The sequence below is a fragment of the Doryrhamphus excisus genome, linkage group LG9 (assembly GCF_037039965.1).
Source record: "Doryrhamphus excisus strain RoL-2023G ecotype Guam linkage group LG9, RoL_Dexc_Guam_v1.1, whole genome shotgun sequence".
NCBI lineage: Eukaryota > Metazoa > Chordata > Actinopteri > Syngnathiformes > Syngnathidae > Doryrhamphus > Doryrhamphus excisus.
Genome location: NC_136365.1, coordinates 8,056,394 through 8,074,249, shown reverse-complemented (window position 1 = coordinate 8,074,249; position 17,856 = coordinate 8,056,394). Strand labels below are relative to the sequence as shown.

The window sequence follows — 17,856 nt, the reverse complement described above, 5'->3', positions numbered from 1 at the left end:
ATCAACCAAGTTATTAAAATAATTGTTGAACCAGAGTACCCGGAGAAAACGCACACACGCACGGGGAGAACATGCAAAATCATTTTTGACTGAATTAAAAAATATATATATATCAAAGTGGAGTTGATTGGCATGCAGCTAGACAAGCACTTATACTATATACAAATATAAAGTAAGACCATTGCATACAGATAAGTATGTAGTTTAACAGAAAAACAGCTCTCATGGTAACTAAATGGTCCACTAAAGTTGGAAAGAGTATTTTGTCAAAAGTAATTATTATAACAGATCTTAAATTCTGTAAGGAAAATAATAGCACAGAACAATATGCACCATGTGCAAAAGTATATATGCAGAATTACTGAATCAGCGCCAACTGTCTAATGGAGGGAATAAATAAAGCAGACCAAAAGGAAATGACTTAAAAACAGCACATGGATGATGACTATCCAAGTTTCAGTGTTCTTTTTAATGACTAAACAAAAAAAATACTTGCAGACCACAGAGGTGTTGTGCTGATGTTTGTGGTGTGTGTTTGTATGAACTAACACACTTTTGTATTGCAATCATCATACCCGACTGTATCCAATTGCAAAACAAAGTCTGGTTTGCAAAGTGCTGCTGTAAAACTGTCACATCGTCAAAATTCATACAGCATAAATAAGAAAGAATTGCAGTGAAGTAAGACAGTGGTCGTTTACCCTGTGGTCAAGTCAAACTTCATGTCACATCAGTATCATCATCATGATCATAAAGAGAGTCGTAATTCACTCTGCACTTTCCTTCTTTAAAAAAGAACAGTGGAAAGTATGTGTGCAGGTCTTGTGTTTTCACTCTTCCTGCTTCTCTATGCAGAGTTACAACATGAAAACATTGTTTTTGTCCATGTATCTGATACGAGTACAAATATAAGGCAATGGTACAAGAGGCAGTGAGCAGCCTCCAACAGTCGAGAGTACGGAGATGGAGAGCTCCTCTCACCTACATCAACTAAGACTTGTGTGCCCCCTCCCCCCCTGAAAATAATTTACCAGATTATCCTTCAGCCTGCATCTTTTAAAAGCATGCAAACACAAAAAACTAATTTCAGTGTTTTCCACATTCATTCACAGTGTAATAAAACAATCATACGGAACCACAAAACCTTCTGTGAGGCCTTTCGGTATGGAACATTCCTGGGGGAGCCACGAAGAGGAAAAAGTCCACTACTAGCAGAGGTCCGAAACGTAGTCAAAGTCCAGGAAACTGTCCTGATCCTTGCGTGTGAGAACACGAGGTTCTCGTGGAGGTGTGAGTGCGGGCTGCTCTGTGGTGAACTCCTCGTCGAAATTACTGACGTCCTCCTTACCGCCAATGGAGGGGACAAAGGGAGGCGGAACCTTCCTCTGCAGCAGTGCCTCCCAGTCCATATTCTGAAAAACACAAGTATTGTTCTTGTTGGCATGTGACAGGAACAGACTTAGTACAGGTTTAATATGAAAACGCATGTCTGAGGACGTGGGGACAGTTTTGAAGGAGGAGACCGTTTTAATACTTAGTTCCACAAACAGGGGGCAGCAGCTGAGAAGGCACCTTGGTCCAATGTAGTTTTTAAAGTGCTTCCAAATAAAGTTGGATTGGACAATGTAAGTAGTAAGGCTTCTTACTCTGAAAAATGGCTGTTTCTTCACCTCCTCTGCATCCTTCTCACCAGAGCCCAATCGCCTCTCTGGGTTTCTCCTTAGCAGCTGCTCACCATCACACACACACAAATATACAATGTGTTTCTTTAGCATCGATGAGTGACTGTAAGCGACCGTGTGTGTGTATCCTCACCCGTCTCATGATACCAATGGCTTCGGTTGAGAGGAAACGGGGGTAGCGTACTTCATCATTTACAATGCTGTCAAACACCTCCTCTTCATCATCCCCTGGGAAAGGTGACTACAGCCGCAGGCAGAGGAGACCATGTTATCCATAAGATCCATACAGGAAAAATCTGGTTTGTATCATGATGGTGCTCTAAACTCAGGACTCTTAGCTTAACATTTGACTGATTTCCTTTGATTGTTAAATTAAATGAATTGAAAATGTGTTGTCATTAAGGGCTGGCCGATATTTCGGGCCGATATTTGTGTTTTTTCCTTGTATCGGTATCGGCCGATACGCGCGTGGGTTCACCGATGTAATTTTCCACCGCAATGATTTACAGTCAGGCATCCGCCTGGGCAGCTTTGTGTTGCATCAAGAGCGCGTTTTCACAAGTAATAGAGTTTACCAAGCCCATCACATTTCACTGAGTGATAGCTAGGCATAACTGGTTAAGTCAAGGTGTGACAACAAGAAAGCCCAAAAATATCACATACCAACGCAACAGACAAATAAAAGCACTCTCACTAGTTGAGCAGAACAAGAATGAACTACGACAGAAATGTTTTGCATATTGAATATTTATTCCTTTTAAAGTTGATAATGCCGTTTAAATGTGTGTTTAAGAAAGCTGAATCCTACTGTGTTCAGTGTTTACATTTCAATAAATATTTGATTAAACATGAGACCTGTAATATTTGTTATCATGGTCATTTTTTCATATAAATTGAGGGATCAAAAGCAGTATCGGCCACAAATATCGGCCCAAGCAAAATCGGCCATCGGCTGAGGGTGATGGAAAAAAATCAGTATCGGCCCCACAGATGATCCACCGGTCGATCCCTAGTTGTCATATGTTTTAACAGTGTGTGTGCGTATAATTCTCACCTCTCCAACCAACATCTCATAGATGAGGACCCCGAGGCCCCACCAGTCGACTGCCCTGGTGTAAGACGTATCTGTTAGGACCTCAGGGGCCAAAAACTCTGGTGTTCCACAGAAGGTGCTGGTTCGGTCCCCATAACCCATGCCTACATGACAGAGAGAGGATGTCACTATGTGACCTCAACCCAACATGGACACCATCTTTTGGCACGTAAATAATATTCACCTTCTTTACACAATCCAAAGTCGGCGATCTTCACGTAACCATCTGTGTCGAGCAGAAGGTTGTCGAGCTTCAGATCTCTGAAACACAACATGTGTGGGGGAAAAAGATGAATAAGTCTGTGCTCGTGTACCTAATGATCTGACCAGTGAGCACTCACCTGTACACAATCTTATGATCATGGAGGAACTGAAGTCCAAGGACCACACAAGCAGCATAAAACCTGAAATTCAGCAAAAAAAACAAAGTAACCTGAAGTCAATGTAATCCTAAGCCACACACTATTTTCTTAATATATGTATATACTGTATAATACAGTATAAGTTGATCTTTTATCCAAATGTAAACAGAATTTTAGGTCAATAAAAATACTATATAATATTTTAAAACATTTTTGTATATAATTTATTGCACATTTATTTTAGAATTAGCAATACATATTATTATTATTCTGTACTTATGATTCTCCATGTGATTGTATTGACCTTTGGAAATGACTTTTGCAGGCTTTCAATAGGCTGACATGGCATTATGGTCAAAAGTTATAGCACCAGCTGTTGCACGGCATGCCCTTAGCAGCTCCAAATTAATTTGCATTCTTCTAAAAAAAAAAAAACTCTACTAAAAATAGAATTATTCACAAAACTTCTTAAACATACACAGCTCGCGGCTCTGTGAAGACATCCGTGTGGATGTGCATCATCAGGTCTCCTCCCGCCGTGTACTCCATGACAAAACAAACGTGCTCTGGCGTCTGGAAGCACGCAAAGAGGTTGACCAGGAAAGGATGGTGAGACAGATTGACGATCTCAAAGATGCGCTTCTCACACATCAGACTAGTAGGGGGGAAAAAGGGAGAGGCATTGTGAGAAGACTATGAAGAGAGGCATAGTAGTGTTGACTGCCACTTGGCAGCATATCACACCACATAATAAATGAAATGTATTCATTTTGTAATATCGTCAGTGCAAGTCTGAAGTGCATGAATGCTTAAACCACACCTTTCGACCTCGTCACGCGCAATAATATCTCCTTTCTTTAGAGCTTTAATGGCGAACATGGTGCCTGTCTTCTTGTACTCGGATAACAAAACCTGCAGACAGATGCACAAAATATTTCCTGATTCAATAGTTTAGGCTGAAGTCCTGAACATTTCACTTCTACAACAAAACAATTGTACCTTTCCAAAATGGCCTCGGCCTAACACGGCAATCAGCCGGAAGTCTTGGAGAGACAGAGGTCCTTTCCTTTGCTTACTGGAGACACAAAATGGATAAATACTTGTGGTGCAAATTTAGTTTCATTCAAAAACAAACATCTTCGTTAAGTATACCAGCTTAGTCAAATGAGAGCGAACATGAAGAGTTGTATGAAGAATACTCTTCCAAAGTGAGCAATGAATGTATGTATGTATGGGTGGGTGTAGATGACCACAATGTACCATATATAGTATCCTGTATTATATATAAAGTATGTTTATGTAAATGTTATACAGAGGATACATGCACATTTGTGATTCAGCATCCAAGGGCTCCGCATATTTGCAAAAGTGTTTTTTCTTCTAAAACAGTTTTTTTTTTCCAATACTAGTAGCTTATAATTTTTAATATGTGAGCGATATTCGAACCACAATTTTTTTGTACAGTTCTTGCATTGGCTCTCATTAGCCTGTGTAGGTGTATCTCATGAAGTGGCCGCCAAGCGCTTAAGTGTCAAATGACATTGCTGCCCACAAGTGTGTACCTGTTGACAGACGGGGTTCGGACAGGGCACTCTGGGGTGAGGTCTGGGGGGGTAAAGGGCTCGATGACTGGCAGTCGGTCCTGGCAGCGAACGTGAGAGGAGTGAGCGACAAAGGAAAAGACATAGATGGACATAGAGCGGCAAGGAAAACACACAATGTCAATATGGGATGCACAAACATGGACGGTTATGGCACTTTTTAAAAAAAAAAATCCATTTCAGCAGTTGCAGAATATGTACTAGTAAATTGGTATTCTATCATTTAATTGATTGTTTTGTTATATATTTTTGAGAATGGGAGATGATGCAGCTCAACAGCAGTGTTGACAAGCACAAACTGATGCTTGACTGGTTGCAGCCAAGTAGTGGACTCCATTTTGGTATTATGCCCATTCCAAGTGACAAAAATCCTAGTAATATTGGAAAATTAAAGGTAAATGATAAGTCACTGTCTTTCACTTATGGCCTGACCAGATATACTGTATAGCAGGGGTCTCAAACATGCGGGCCAAATGTGGCCCGCAGGACACTAGTTTGAGGCCCCCGCCTTGATATGAAAGTTTAATGTTAGTGCGGCCCGCGCGAGTTTGATATGGATGCTGTATGGTATCATGTACCCAGAAAAAAATATTACGTTTGATTAATGTTCATGTTAAAGGTTAAATAACTGTTAATAGTTAACCTCCTATCTGTGTGGAAGTGGTAAGTTTTTGGCTATTTAAGTTTAAAGGAAATAACTTGAAGGCTACCATTTAGGTCGCTAGTTTGCGAGTTAGCATGTGTCTCAAGACCCTGCAGTTGCGCAATATGTTGTAAATAAAAAAAGTATAAATGTGACTATAGTTGTGTTTTGTCATGTCTACAGGGCTCTAATAATGCTTTGTTCATTTTAATCTGAAAAAATAATTTGTCTACCCACCAACTATATGTGGTGGGTTTTTATTATTTGCCGTTTTATTATTATATTTATTTATTACTGATTGATTGTTTTTCTTTATTCTTGATTTGTTTATTTATTTTTCATCTTATTTTGTGCAGAAAAATAATAATTAAAATATTTGAGAACAGTGGAATGTTTTATCAGAGCTTTTAGTGTAGAAAATAGGAACCAAAGCACTGAAAAAGTTTGTATATTTTTCTGTTTTAAATAAATGCGTTTTTTTTTAGAAAACCTGATGCGGCCCAGCCTCGCCCAGACCCTAGCTCCATTGGCCCCCAGGTAAATTGAGTTTGAGACCCCTGCTGTATAGCCAACAATAAAGAATGTGTTTGTTGAATAAAGCAGCTATGTTGGATCTAATTGTACTTTCCAAGTCATTTTGTGAAAGCTTTTGTTTGTTTGTTTTTTTTTTTGGGGGGGGGGGGGGGGGGGGGGGGGGGCTTTTGAAAGGCGTGGGGTTTCTCATGTTACATTTTTTAGAGGAACATTAACTCACCACAGAGAGAATTGTGGATTATTAGCTGTTTAACGTGTAATATTTGAGTTATTTAAAGGTCAAGACCGACCTTAACCTGAGTTGATTCAAATGATTACATCATATGAACCCGACCAAAACACCGCCCTGATTCCCACGGCTTCCCTGCCGCCTGCCTGTCTCTCTCACCGGAGTGTGTGCTTCCATGTCTTTCTTGTAATCTCCTTTTAGTGGTGAGTCACTATCCAGACTTAACTTCTCCATCGAGATGTCCCTGAAAGCGCCACACAAGACACCGAACACAGCAGCACGGCGTGGCAGAGGACGCACAAATGAGAGGGAAAACACAAGAGGGCAATTAGAAAGTCAGGTAAGGAGAGAGGGTGCTTTCTTTGTCAGGACAAAAAGGAAAAAATGTTCAAGGATTGTGGTTGGGTACACGTACAAAAGTGTTTTTTGTGTGTTTGAGTATCAGTGCCTGTGCCAGTGTCTCACCCAGTGTTGAGCGTCAGGCTGTGTGCGTTTGGACTGTAGGTTCCAGAGTTGTTGACAGTGGGAATAGCGTTTCGAAGAAGCCTCACCCAAGTTCCGATATCAACGTTCATTTGGCGAGCTCGAAGGAATGCCTTGCCTGCAATCACACGCACGCACACACACACAATGTATGTTCTCCTGAAGAATCATTGCTCACGTGATACACTGTGATCCCCTAATACGTGTATACAAGTATCGTATGTTTACCCTATGTACTGGCTCTTGCTACCTTATTAAACTACATCAGTTTTATACAGTCAGCCCCCAATACATCCCAGTTCCAACATTGGTCCCTCGCTCTATTGTGTTTTTTTTTTTAATTTATGAATGAATGAATTAAAATACAAATACAAGGCAGAAGAAGCATCCTAACGGTGAATGTAGTACTGTATCTGGAATGGCCTTTATTGTCATTATACGTACAAGATGTACAACGAAATTGGAGAGCTTCTCCTTTCAGTGTAGTAGTCAAGTTTAAAAAACAAAAAAAAGTATATAAAGTAGAGTAAAAAAAGACAATTTAACAAGATACATATATACAAGAGGAGCACAGGAGCATATACAGGAGAAGATATATTAATTTTAGTGCAATGATCAATGGGTCATAGTGCAAATAATGACTGGTGTATACAGATGAGTAAAGTCACATGAGTGTATTGTAATGGGTTGTTAAATAAATAAATATGATTGAATATATCTACTCTATTGAGTAATACAAATGTAAAGGCCACTATATTGGATTTATTTAATGTGTTGAGGGCTCTAATAATGTTAAAAAACGAATTTAGACAGTAATGAACAGGTTTCTTTGGGAGTAGAGAAGCATTAACTCATTAATTATATTAACGAATTATATTCTCTAAGGGGAGGCTCACTGTACTGCACTTTGAAAAAACGCTACACTACCGTTTGTCTGGTTCCTGTTTACTTACCTTGCTGTTTAGAGAAGACCTTTTTCTGCCGTTGGAGGCGAGGGACTCTCTCGATCACTGGGTTAAAGAAGGTCACCTGGAAATCAAGCTTTATGTTACGGCACCATATCCAATAGCTTAAAGCAGTGCTTTTAAATATAAATAATCATGTTGTACTTCTGCAAGCAGTAGGCCCTGTGGTTCCAGCTCCAACTGAACTCTGTGCTTCTGGTTGTCCAGGAACTCCTCCAGCTTCAAGTACTTGAGGGCACACAGTGAGCGGTAGTCCTTCCAGTACACTGCAATCTCCATTTCCCTTGACTAGAACATGCAGGAAAAAATAAACATACTATGTCAATGAGGTTTAAAGGTTTACCTATGTTTGTTTTCTATGTGTGCTAACTAACCCTTTCTAGCTCCACAGTGAAGGTCTGGTCCCACGCTTGCTCACCCACAGTCTTCCAAGCTGTCTGGCCAACCACTGTGTTATCCAGCTTCAGCACAGCGCTCACCTCAGCTGCATGTATGAGCACAAACAGGATATGAGCGACATTGAGGCAGACAATGACATAAACAACATACTGTACTTTTGTTTTATCACATAACATTTATGAAAAGCTACAATAAAAGTCAATCCAAGCCATGGAGATTGCAGTTATTGCATAGTAGGTATATGTGAGTGAGGGTTGTGTTGTGTACCAGCAATCACTTCCAAAAACACTTCCTTGTTTATGTCAACAGGCATTTATATGCAAACGTGTTGCTGATTTGCATAAAAAAAACAACTTACAAATCATCTTAAATGCTACATATCCTGACTGTGTTGGAGCCTACCTAACCCTACCTTAGGGTGTTTCAGGCAAACGTGCAACAAAGCCAATGACCGCTATAAGCTAGTATTTTTTGTGATACAATTTCATTGTCAGCACACATTAATTCATTAATTTTTTACTGCTTTTTCCTCACAAGGGTCGCGGGGGTGCTGGAGCCTATCCCAGCTGTCTTCGGGCGAGAGGCGGGGGTACACCCTGGACTGGTCGCCAGTCAATCACAGGGCACAAATAGACAAACAACCATTCACACTCACATTCATACCTATGGACAATTTGGAGTCACTAATTAACCTAGCATGTTTTTGGAATGTGGGAGGAAACCGGAGTACGCGCAGAAAACCCACGCATGCACGGGGAGAACATGCAAACTCCACACAGAGATGGCCGAGGGTGGAAATGAACCATAGTCTCCTAGCTGTGAGGTCTGCGCGTTAACCACTCGACCGCCGTGCCGCCCGTCAGCACACATAACAAAGCAAATTTGTTTTTAATTAGCCATCTTAGAGAGGCAGTCTTGAATGCAGCATACACATTCATAATGTCTGGTAGGTTTCAACATTGGAATGGAATGGAATGGCCTTTATTGTCATTATACAAGATGTACAACGAGATTGCAGAGTTTCTCCTTTCAGTGCAGTAGTCAAGTTGCTCAGGCAGCAACACATTTGACTTCGGTGGCGATGTCCTAGAAGTGAATATAAGACAGGTGCGTGTTTTATTTACACGTGTCCCTTATCGGGCATGTTATATTCTTAAATTGGCATATATTCTTTGGAACATATTACATATTACATATTAGATTACAAAAATCTCACGGCACACCATCAAACATAAATGTTGCACTAATGGCAAGAGGTGGCTACACGGGTTAGTGATGTACTTTCCGACCACTGAAGTGAAATTAGATCATTTCCATCAGCACAGCTAATTAGCTCTGTGGTGACTGGGAATCCCTGACCTAATGGACTCCTTTAACATACAGAGTCATAAAATATGCTGTACTTACATGAGAGCTCCTCTGTCTTGCTCGGCGTTTTCCCGCTGACTGAACCACTTCGGCTGTACAGTCCCTTGCTGCCCCTCATGAACGAGCGTGTGTCACCTGGGCTGTAACAGGGTAGCATGACAGCTGTTCCTTTATTGCGTCCCGGGACCACCTCCAACAACCCCACGCAGCCTAGGAGTTGCACCTGTAGGGTACCTGAGGACACAGTCCAACCACAGTTTCAAGTGAATATGCCAAACTTTTTTGTCCAGTTTCACATGTCATACCAGTAAGGGGTGAAGGCTTGTTGAGGGTGCTGTACTGGTTGTGGACATAGGGGGCACCATGGCGAGAGCTGAAGGCCGGCGAGGATGACAGCATCATCTCCTCTTTAATGACGTTGGACTTGGGGTGGTCCTCTGGTAGCTCAGTCAAGCGTTGGTCCAGGGAATCCCTCAGAAGGTCTAACCGTTGAGAAGCCTCACTCAGCCGAGACTGTGCCTGCACCCACCAGGCAGTTTTATATATCATGTTAAAATAACATTTGACGTAGCAGTCAGAACGACACACTACAACAACGCACACACACAAAGTACTTTCTTGTAGATATCCAATATACTCTATATTGCCCAGCACTCCATTACAGATACGGATATCAACAGATACCAATATTGGCAGCAGCTCTTTTCTCATACTCTGTTGTGTGATGAATATATTATGTTTCTTTTACTATAATGCCACAAATAAAGACTGTCGTGCAAAAGGAACAAACACCACAACATGAAATGTATAGACATGTCATAGACAAAGTACCATATTTATACATTTTGCCTAAAAAAAAAGTAATTAAAAAAGCATGACCAATGATAAGCCAGGTCAGTCACAAATTCACAAATAAGAACCCAATTACACAATGCTGCTAACTAGAAAATTTTGAAAGCGGCACATTTTCTACAAAAACAAACATCTGTATAAGAACAAATTAAGTGCACAGTGTGAAACTGTGGATTAACACAATGGGTTTATTCAGCAATCCCCAGGTCACTTATTTTGCTGCAGGTACACTAGCAGTGTACGACTTATGGTGATTCTTCCTGAGGTGTGATGTTAAATCTCTGCAAATTGCAATAAAACCTCAGCTTTATGTGAATATCGGCCGATAAAATCAGTCACCTGACATAAACGGACATGCCTATAATCAATACAATAATGCAGCTATTACAAATCAGCTCAACCAATCAGTGGCTGGTAGACAATCCCTGAGTGATTCTCCCATCTCACCTCAGAAATAGCTTTTTTATCCTGGACCTTGCTGGCCCCTAAGAGTCGAAGCACATTTTTGGCCCCCTCAGCAACAGCATGTTCCACCCTGTAGTGGTGCCTCAGCTCCTCGATGCGCAGCTCCACCCCACACAGGTCATGGTTACCTGCGGTGAAAAGAATACAATAATATAAGCGGGGATGCACAGTTGCATGGGAAGAACATCTGAAACTGAGTGGTCCACTTAGTTGTGGCCTGTCAAACTGGAAAACTTGCTCAGATAAGAGATGCGCAGAAGAGGTGCAAGATGAATAGGATAAGAGACACACAAAGATAAACATAACTTTTTGTAAATTGCAATTGACAAGTATCAGGTTGTTGAAAAGGAATATGAACAAAGAATTAAAGAGTAAAGAAAAATGGATATGCCATGTGGGGTTTTTCCATATAGCATGAGGGAGGACAGAAGTAGAGGTGGCTTATGGGTGCTTTTATCTCCTAATAAGGTGCTCTGCCTGGAGCATGGACTCTGCTAGATGACCCCTTCTGGGGGTGTGGTGCCTGGAGACCGTCTGTGTACACTACACACACAAACCTCTGCTGTCTCTGTGTGTGTGTGTGTGTGTGTGTGTGGTTTAAATGAGCCAGAATAACTCAAGACTCATGTCAACAGAACAAGGCTCATGGTTGTGAGAAAATAAATGATATCTAAAATCATTGTTGGAATACAATGCTTCTCTTATGCTGCAATAACTTTAAAATGTGACATTCAAAAGAGTAGAAAATGAGGTGAGGATAATGTAACATGAAAAAAAAACAAAAAAACAAGGTCATTTGCCCTAAAAGTAATTTTACGCCTTAGTCAATCAGCCAAAGTATGAGTGTGTTTACACTAAAACAAGCAAAAAGTCCTCTCTCAATGTAATATTTGCCATTCTTCTTCTTCTTTCTTAAGCTTTTTGCTCCTCTTGAATTTATAGGCTGCTGATTTCATTCATTTCACACGGTTCATGGCTTTTCGCTCAAGCTCTCCCCAGTTGAACCCCCAACTCTGCCATTTCTGCCTTTCTTTTCCTTTGGGGATTTTATTTCAGTGCTTGTGGAGGGATTTATGTGGCAAGTTTCCTGAGGGTGTGGTCAATCCAACTCCACTTTCTCTTTTGGATTTGTAAGTCTCCACACAGTTGTCCATCTTTGCACCAGATGTTTAATATTCTGCAGAGGAAGGTGTTAATGAATGTGTTTAGTTCTTCGTGTTTCAGACCAATAGATAGATAGATAGATAGATAGACTCCCTTTATTGTCACTGCACAAAAACACAGTAGTGAAATTGCCAACGAAATGCCGTTGCCTGGCTCCCATATAATAACAGACACAAAAGAAGATAAGTAATAATAAATAATAATAATAATGTGGAAAATACAACATCACTTGCTGTACATTGGAGTTGAACATGTGTAACTTGATGTTGGTGGAGCATTTTAAACAGAATATAAGTGAAAGCTTCTATATCCTCGAGGTTGGTGCTGTTCAGGAAGATGGGGTTTCTGGTTTTGGAGTGGATTTGCATCACTTGTGTTTTTGTTGTGTTGGGAGTGACACTGAGCTGTATTGTAGTTTGTGAATTTCTCTCTGTCCTCTGTTGCATTTGTGTCTGTGTACAGAAAATAAGAGGAGAACTGTAGCATCCGCAAATTTAAGATCACTGAGCTGCTCCCAAATTGTCCACTGAATTCCATTCTCCTAGCTTCAGTAGTTTTCCTCATGACCAAGTCAACTGCAAGGATGTTTGCCGTCGCACAAATGTAATTATACTTATGTAGTGTGGAAATGACAACGCATAATTGTTACGTCATCTGACGGTGGGAAGCCAAAAATTCCTTCACCCTGGCTGGAGTTTTGTAAAAGACAAAAAATTACTACTAAAATTACTGAAGCTTACTTACAAATCAATATTTCGTGTGGACATCGACAACAGTCAGTCAAGTACAGTACAGTACATTACAATTAATGCTATGTACATACTGTAGGAGGTTGCTGCAAGCAAAATAACATTTTCCTTAGCGGAAGGCAAAGCCCAAGCACACAGAATGAACAAAACTGTATGTTTCCAACATTGCGGAACAGTCTGGCAAAGATCCTTTTCCAATTGTACAAAGTTTCTGAGTTTGGTGTGCAAGAACTTCAGCTCAAGTCCATCAAACAAATTTAGAAAGTACTAGAACAGAGGTCCAACGTCAGTATCTAACCCTCTTTTGTTCCATACAAGTTGTCAAATAGTGGTAGTTATAGTGTCTGAATCTATTTTCACCGATGTTATTTATTTATTTAAATGATTCTTCCCTCAGCTCACACCCATCTTGCTACATCTGAATGCTCCCATTAATTGGTTCACTGTCTCCCATCGGAGGTGCAGTGATTGCCCACAGCACTTAGTGCCAGATAAAAAGTCACTTACCCTGTAATGGCATTGACTGCAAAGCCCCCCCCATATAATGGATGTGAATGAGCAACACCCACATTTTCATTTCAACCATCTCCACACCAAAATTCAAGGGGATCTTTTTTTAGCCCCCTCCGACACTTCTCAGTAAATTTTAAATGAGTGAACTGAAAAAAAAAAAAAATCAATGGAAAAAAATGAGGTAGCTTGCACCTACCCTGTGTGTCATCATTGTGCTCAGTGGCCTGTACAGCTTTTCGGATTTGCATACGGATGATGTCTATTTTGGTTTTACTGTCCTGTAGCATCTGTTGGGCCGTCTGCAGCATTTTTTTGTCCTGATTAAAGAGACAAGAAGAAAGGTCAAACTCTATAAATGTTTCTTGCTGTGAGACATAGATAGAGATTCAGGTTCAAAAATGCTGGTGAGCGTGTGAATAATCAAAAGGTGAGAAGAAAGGTTGTATACATTATCCCATTAGTATTCAGGCATTTGAGTCAGAAGGTTGCGGTGTTGTGCACCATGAAGGTCAACTGAAAGAGGTGTGTGTGTCTGTGCGCATGTGTGTGTGTGTGTGTGTGTGTGTACTGTACGTGCGTATGACCAGCCCCTCTGAGACATTGTTTGTAGTTGTTTGTTTGAAATGCTTTTGCATGGATAAATGAACAATACAGTAGACGGCAGCCTAATTGTGGCTTGGCATTCACTCCCATGCATGTTTGCAAATTTCTTGTCGGTGATTTAAATGAGAAATAATAAGTTTTTTTAATGGTAATTTCAATGTAAAGTGCTTTGAAGGCTTTCTCCTGCTGCAGCTATGAATCCAGCAATGGGCACTATTGAATTTACTCAACATTTTCCAGCAAGAAGATGTTTTGCCAATGTATAACATTGTGTAACCGCATATTAAGTACAATAGTGTATGCCAGTGAAATAAACAGTCTGCTTAAACTAATACAACATAAATTTTTATCGTGTATGTTTTCATTTTTTTATTGAAAATAAGGAGGGCACAGTTGCAATTGCATGCATTTTGCCTCTACATTGTCCCGCAATCTAGCATAGCAATGCGTTCCATTTATTTATGCCACATCTTAAAAAAAAATGTGAAGACTAGTTTGTACACTGTTCTGTTTACGCATAAATTCCACTCTTGGCACGCAATGACCACGCTCCCGCACAACTTATTCACACCTTGTCTGTTTACATCAAGTACACAACAATAGTATGCGTGGCATGCATTGTTCCCGCATGGGTAAGCATTGTCACACCAGTGAAGTGTGTCACCTTGGTGGACCCATTGGCGTAGATGGGGATCATATTCTCAACGCCTTGTTTGACTTTGAGCTCGATGTTGAGCTGCCTCTCCAGAGCAGCGATGCGCTCCTTGTGGGCCGATGTTCGACTCTCTGCCCCGGGAGATTGAGGACATTCATCTGTGAGAAGAGAAAAAGTTACAGGGCTGAAGTGACAGTAAGTCAACAGTAATATGTAATAGAAAAACGGAACAAATCAGCTGAGTTTAGTCTTTATGTGAGATCTATAGGTATGTGTCTTTATACTTTTATCACCACTTCTGTAGTGACTACCCAATGTTTTGCTGACAATTTTAAATTTGAATTTGAAATCTTTACTTGCATTATGTCATTTAAGATTTCACTGCATTATGGATGTAAACAATAATGAGATGTTTAACACTGTGGCTGGTATAGTGCTGAAAATAAACCTCTCAGGAAACAATATTATGTCACGAACAAAACCAGAGACCTGCAGCATGTGTAGTTACCTTTATTCTCATCACCTCCCTTCACCACAATGTGAGCATCCAGTTCCTGTAGCTGAGCATGAAGGTTATCCAGCCTGCGATTGGAGCTCCGCAACTGGCTGTCCACCTGTACCATGCGAACAAGAGAGTGACGCTTTGTTTGTGTTTACAGTGCAAACAATACAAACTGTTCTCCAACTTGTGTGTGAACAAAGCAAAAGACAATATGTAGCTGCAGGAGTTTGCGGAGGGCAGAGGTCACTGATGTTCTACAAATAATAATAATAATTCACTTAATAATTTATTGTGTCCAAGAGATTGATCATTACAATTACAGAAGCCCAGGGTGCAACATCGTTTAATATAAACATCGTTAAATAAAGTATTTTTTTAGGTGAGATAATGTAATTATTCAAATTAAACAAAGGCATCATCTTCCCGTCCCACCCCAGCAACACAAAAGACACATCGCAGTACTGTGGGAAACACTGAATGTGCAAAAGGAAATGCCTAACCTCACAGGGTAGGAATCATTCTATCTGTACTAAATGGGATAACAACGTATCATTCCAGCAATGGTAATGACCTACACACCCACAGAAAGTGTCTGATTCACTAGAAGTATTGTAGAAGATATTGACTTGTTTCTTGTAGCAATCCTGAAGTAAATATACAGTTATCAAATATGACGATATATTGCAGTCTACTCATTTACTACATTACCCTTTTCTGCACTCTGTGTGTATGCCAGCGGCCGCGCCTCCACACACCGAGACTAAGAGACTGTATTATAGACCATTTATGACGTTGCTGAATGGAATGCACTGTAAATATACAATGTAAACAATGCACTGAAAACAGTGAACTCTCTCCCTGCCTGTTTGGAGGTGAGAGACGAAGAAAATAAACATGCATGCAGATGGCAATATATTAAAGCTGGCAAAATGATCAAGTTAATTTTCATTTATTGTGTGATTACTTTATTTATCATCATCCCAGACCTAGTGCCAACAACATTTTTTTCTGAATGAAATATATTGTCACGTTTTAATCTTGCGAGATCTTGTAACACCCCTATATCGGGCTTCTTGCTCTAAATTTTGCAGCATCATATAATTACATATAATATATAATTATAACATAATATTGTTGACATGAACAAGCCAACCTGTTGAGCGTTCCTCTTGTCCGTTGTCGCCCGACGCAGGTTCTCAGCTCCCTCCTTAATCTTCAGCTCCTTGCGGATCTCTCTACGAATTCTTTCACGCTGTTCATCCAGAAGCTGCTGCACGCTAGAGTCTGAGAAGTCAGAGTTCTGATCCAGACCGAGTTGCTCCAGTACAGACAGCCCACCCGGGTCACTCTGGGAGGGAGGGACAGAAGAGATGTAATGAAAAAATCTTTTCAAATCAACTTTGATTTGCAAGGGGTTGACACAACAGCAGTTCTCACTTTTATAAATGGGAGGTGTTGATGGTGAGTTAGTCAGAAGAGGAAACGATAGGAGCCAGGATAAGGCGTAATGGGAGGAAGGAGATAAGAGAGAGAGGGACAGATAATGATGGGGGATTTGGGAGGAAAGAGCCTGAATGAGAATAGAAAAGAAAGAATGTCTTTCAACGTTATATATATATTTTGCTGTTAGCTAATTTGTCACCATATATAAAGCCCATGGGTAAGCCAACATCATTGACAAAAAAGGCAAAGTAATAAAAAATATGTCAATTCAGACATTTTTCTTTTTAGGGACGTAGTCTTGGTTATGGATAGCTTATGTAGCACAGTCAAAAAGAAGTTTTCTTGGGCAAAACAAACAAACAAAAAAAAACGCCGGAGCCACAATTTGCCGACGCTTGTGCTAGCCCAATGCCAGATGTATCCTGGCTGGTCCGCCACCTGTAGCCACCTAAAGAAGGTGATCTGGCTTTGCCATGACAATGAAGGATAAGCTATTAGTATTACAGGCCAGTGTTAATTTGAGGCAAAACTTTAAATGGGAAAGCGGGATTTGTTTTAACGACCACTACGTTGTGTTGCAGCATGATCATCAAGAATCTGTACAAACTTCCTGGAAGGAGGAAACATCCCAGTCCCTAGACCCGTCACCCATAGAGCATGTCTGGGATGGTCTGGGTCGTATTTGAAGCTATTATGGGTCATACCAGCTACAATTAGATTCATTTCTTTGTGAAGTAAAAATTGTCCCAAAGACAAAAATGAGTCAAAAACCTCTCGTGCTTCCAATTCAATCACCTCAGACTGCAAGAATGCTATTTTGTCTTTGGAAGGTGTCACAAACTGCCCCGAAAAAGAAATCTACGAGCCAGAAACTCCACCAGGAACACGGAGGGCGTTAATGACTGACAGTCCTAACACTTACTTGCCATTAGTGTGACACGCAAAAGAAAAACAAACAAAGCCAACAAAAAGTCACCTCCGAGCTGTCATCATCCTCCTCATCGCCATGCCAACACATAGTTCACTCAGATTTGACGATCCAGAAATCCCTCAAGTCCTCAGTGAACTCCCTTCTTCGGTGAGACTCCTGAGCTTGAATGAGGACAGAATGTGTGTTGTTTTGTGGGGAAACCCGATAAAAAGAGATAGCGAGAGGGAGAGTTAAGTGAGAGGGGAGGGGTCATGCCTCCTGGAGAGGATATCCGTCCCAACACCAAGCGGCTCAGGCCTTTCCTGTTTCCTCTGCAAACCTCTCTACGCCGGTCAACGGAGAGCACGGTATAAAGAAAAGAGCAGACAACAATCCATATATCAGGAACATTTCCTCCATGTCAAAGGTTTTGTAAATCATTTTGGAGATCTATTGCTCTGAGGTTGTGTGATGAGTCCTGGTTTTGTGGCCATTTCAGACATCTTGTTTCCATGTTCTGTTGTTTTTTTTGCAAACATTCAGTGTGTATTTACAGCAGTAATGAACGTATGCTGTGCTTATAGAACACAATACATAAAACATAGGACAAGTAACTATTTTGTACAAGAGGAAGGGAGGGT

General features: G+C 40.7%; 1 protein-coding gene across 3 annotated transcripts in view; it reads right to left on the bottom strand.

Moving 5' to 3' along the window:
* Window positions 1–450: 450 nt before the first annotated feature.
* The window catches only part of pkn1a (protein kinase N1a), a 32,715-nt gene continuing 15,309 nt past the window's right edge, over window positions 451–17,856 (bottom strand). For 2 of the 3 annotated variants that reach the window (XM_078793349.1, XM_078793350.1), the window contains 23 exons: window positions 17,282–17,559; window positions 16,016–16,210; window positions 14,869–14,974; window positions 14,370–14,518; window positions 13,299–13,419; window positions 10,659–10,804; window positions 9,665–9,878; window positions 9,399–9,593; window positions 7,967–8,076; window positions 7,737–7,880; window positions 7,581–7,656; window positions 6,610–6,745; window positions 6,304–6,388; window positions 4,700–4,779; window positions 4,137–4,212; window positions 3,958–4,049; window positions 3,616–3,792; window positions 3,117–3,179; window positions 2,960–3,036; window positions 2,737–2,879; window positions 1,816–1,923; window positions 1,647–1,727; window positions 451–1,412 (listed from right to left, as the gene is read on the bottom strand). In XM_078793349.1, the coding sequence (XP_078649475.1) occupies window positions 1,209–1,412; window positions 1,647–1,727; window positions 1,816–1,923; window positions 2,737–2,879; window positions 2,960–3,036; window positions 3,117–3,179; window positions 3,616–3,792; window positions 3,958–4,049; window positions 4,137–4,212; window positions 4,700–4,779; window positions 6,304–6,388; window positions 6,610–6,745; window positions 7,581–7,656; window positions 7,737–7,880; window positions 7,967–8,076; window positions 9,399–9,593; window positions 9,665–9,878; window positions 10,659–10,804; window positions 13,299–13,419; window positions 14,370–14,518; window positions 14,869–14,974; window positions 16,016–16,210; window positions 17,282–17,323 (2,820 nt within the window). In that variant the 5' untranslated portion in view covers window positions 17,324–17,559 and the 3' untranslated portion in view covers window positions 451–1,208. The remainder of the gene's footprint in view (window positions 1,413–1,646; window positions 1,728–1,815; window positions 1,924–2,736; window positions 2,880–2,959; window positions 3,037–3,116; window positions 3,180–3,615; window positions 3,793–3,957; window positions 4,050–4,136; window positions 4,213–4,699; window positions 4,780–6,303; window positions 6,389–6,609; window positions 6,746–7,580; window positions 7,657–7,736; window positions 7,881–7,966; window positions 8,077–9,398; window positions 9,594–9,664; window positions 9,879–10,658; window positions 10,805–13,298; window positions 13,420–14,369; window positions 14,519–14,868; window positions 14,975–16,015; window positions 16,211–17,281; window positions 17,560–17,856) is intronic. The other variant, XM_058048107.2, reaches the window with a different exon arrangement.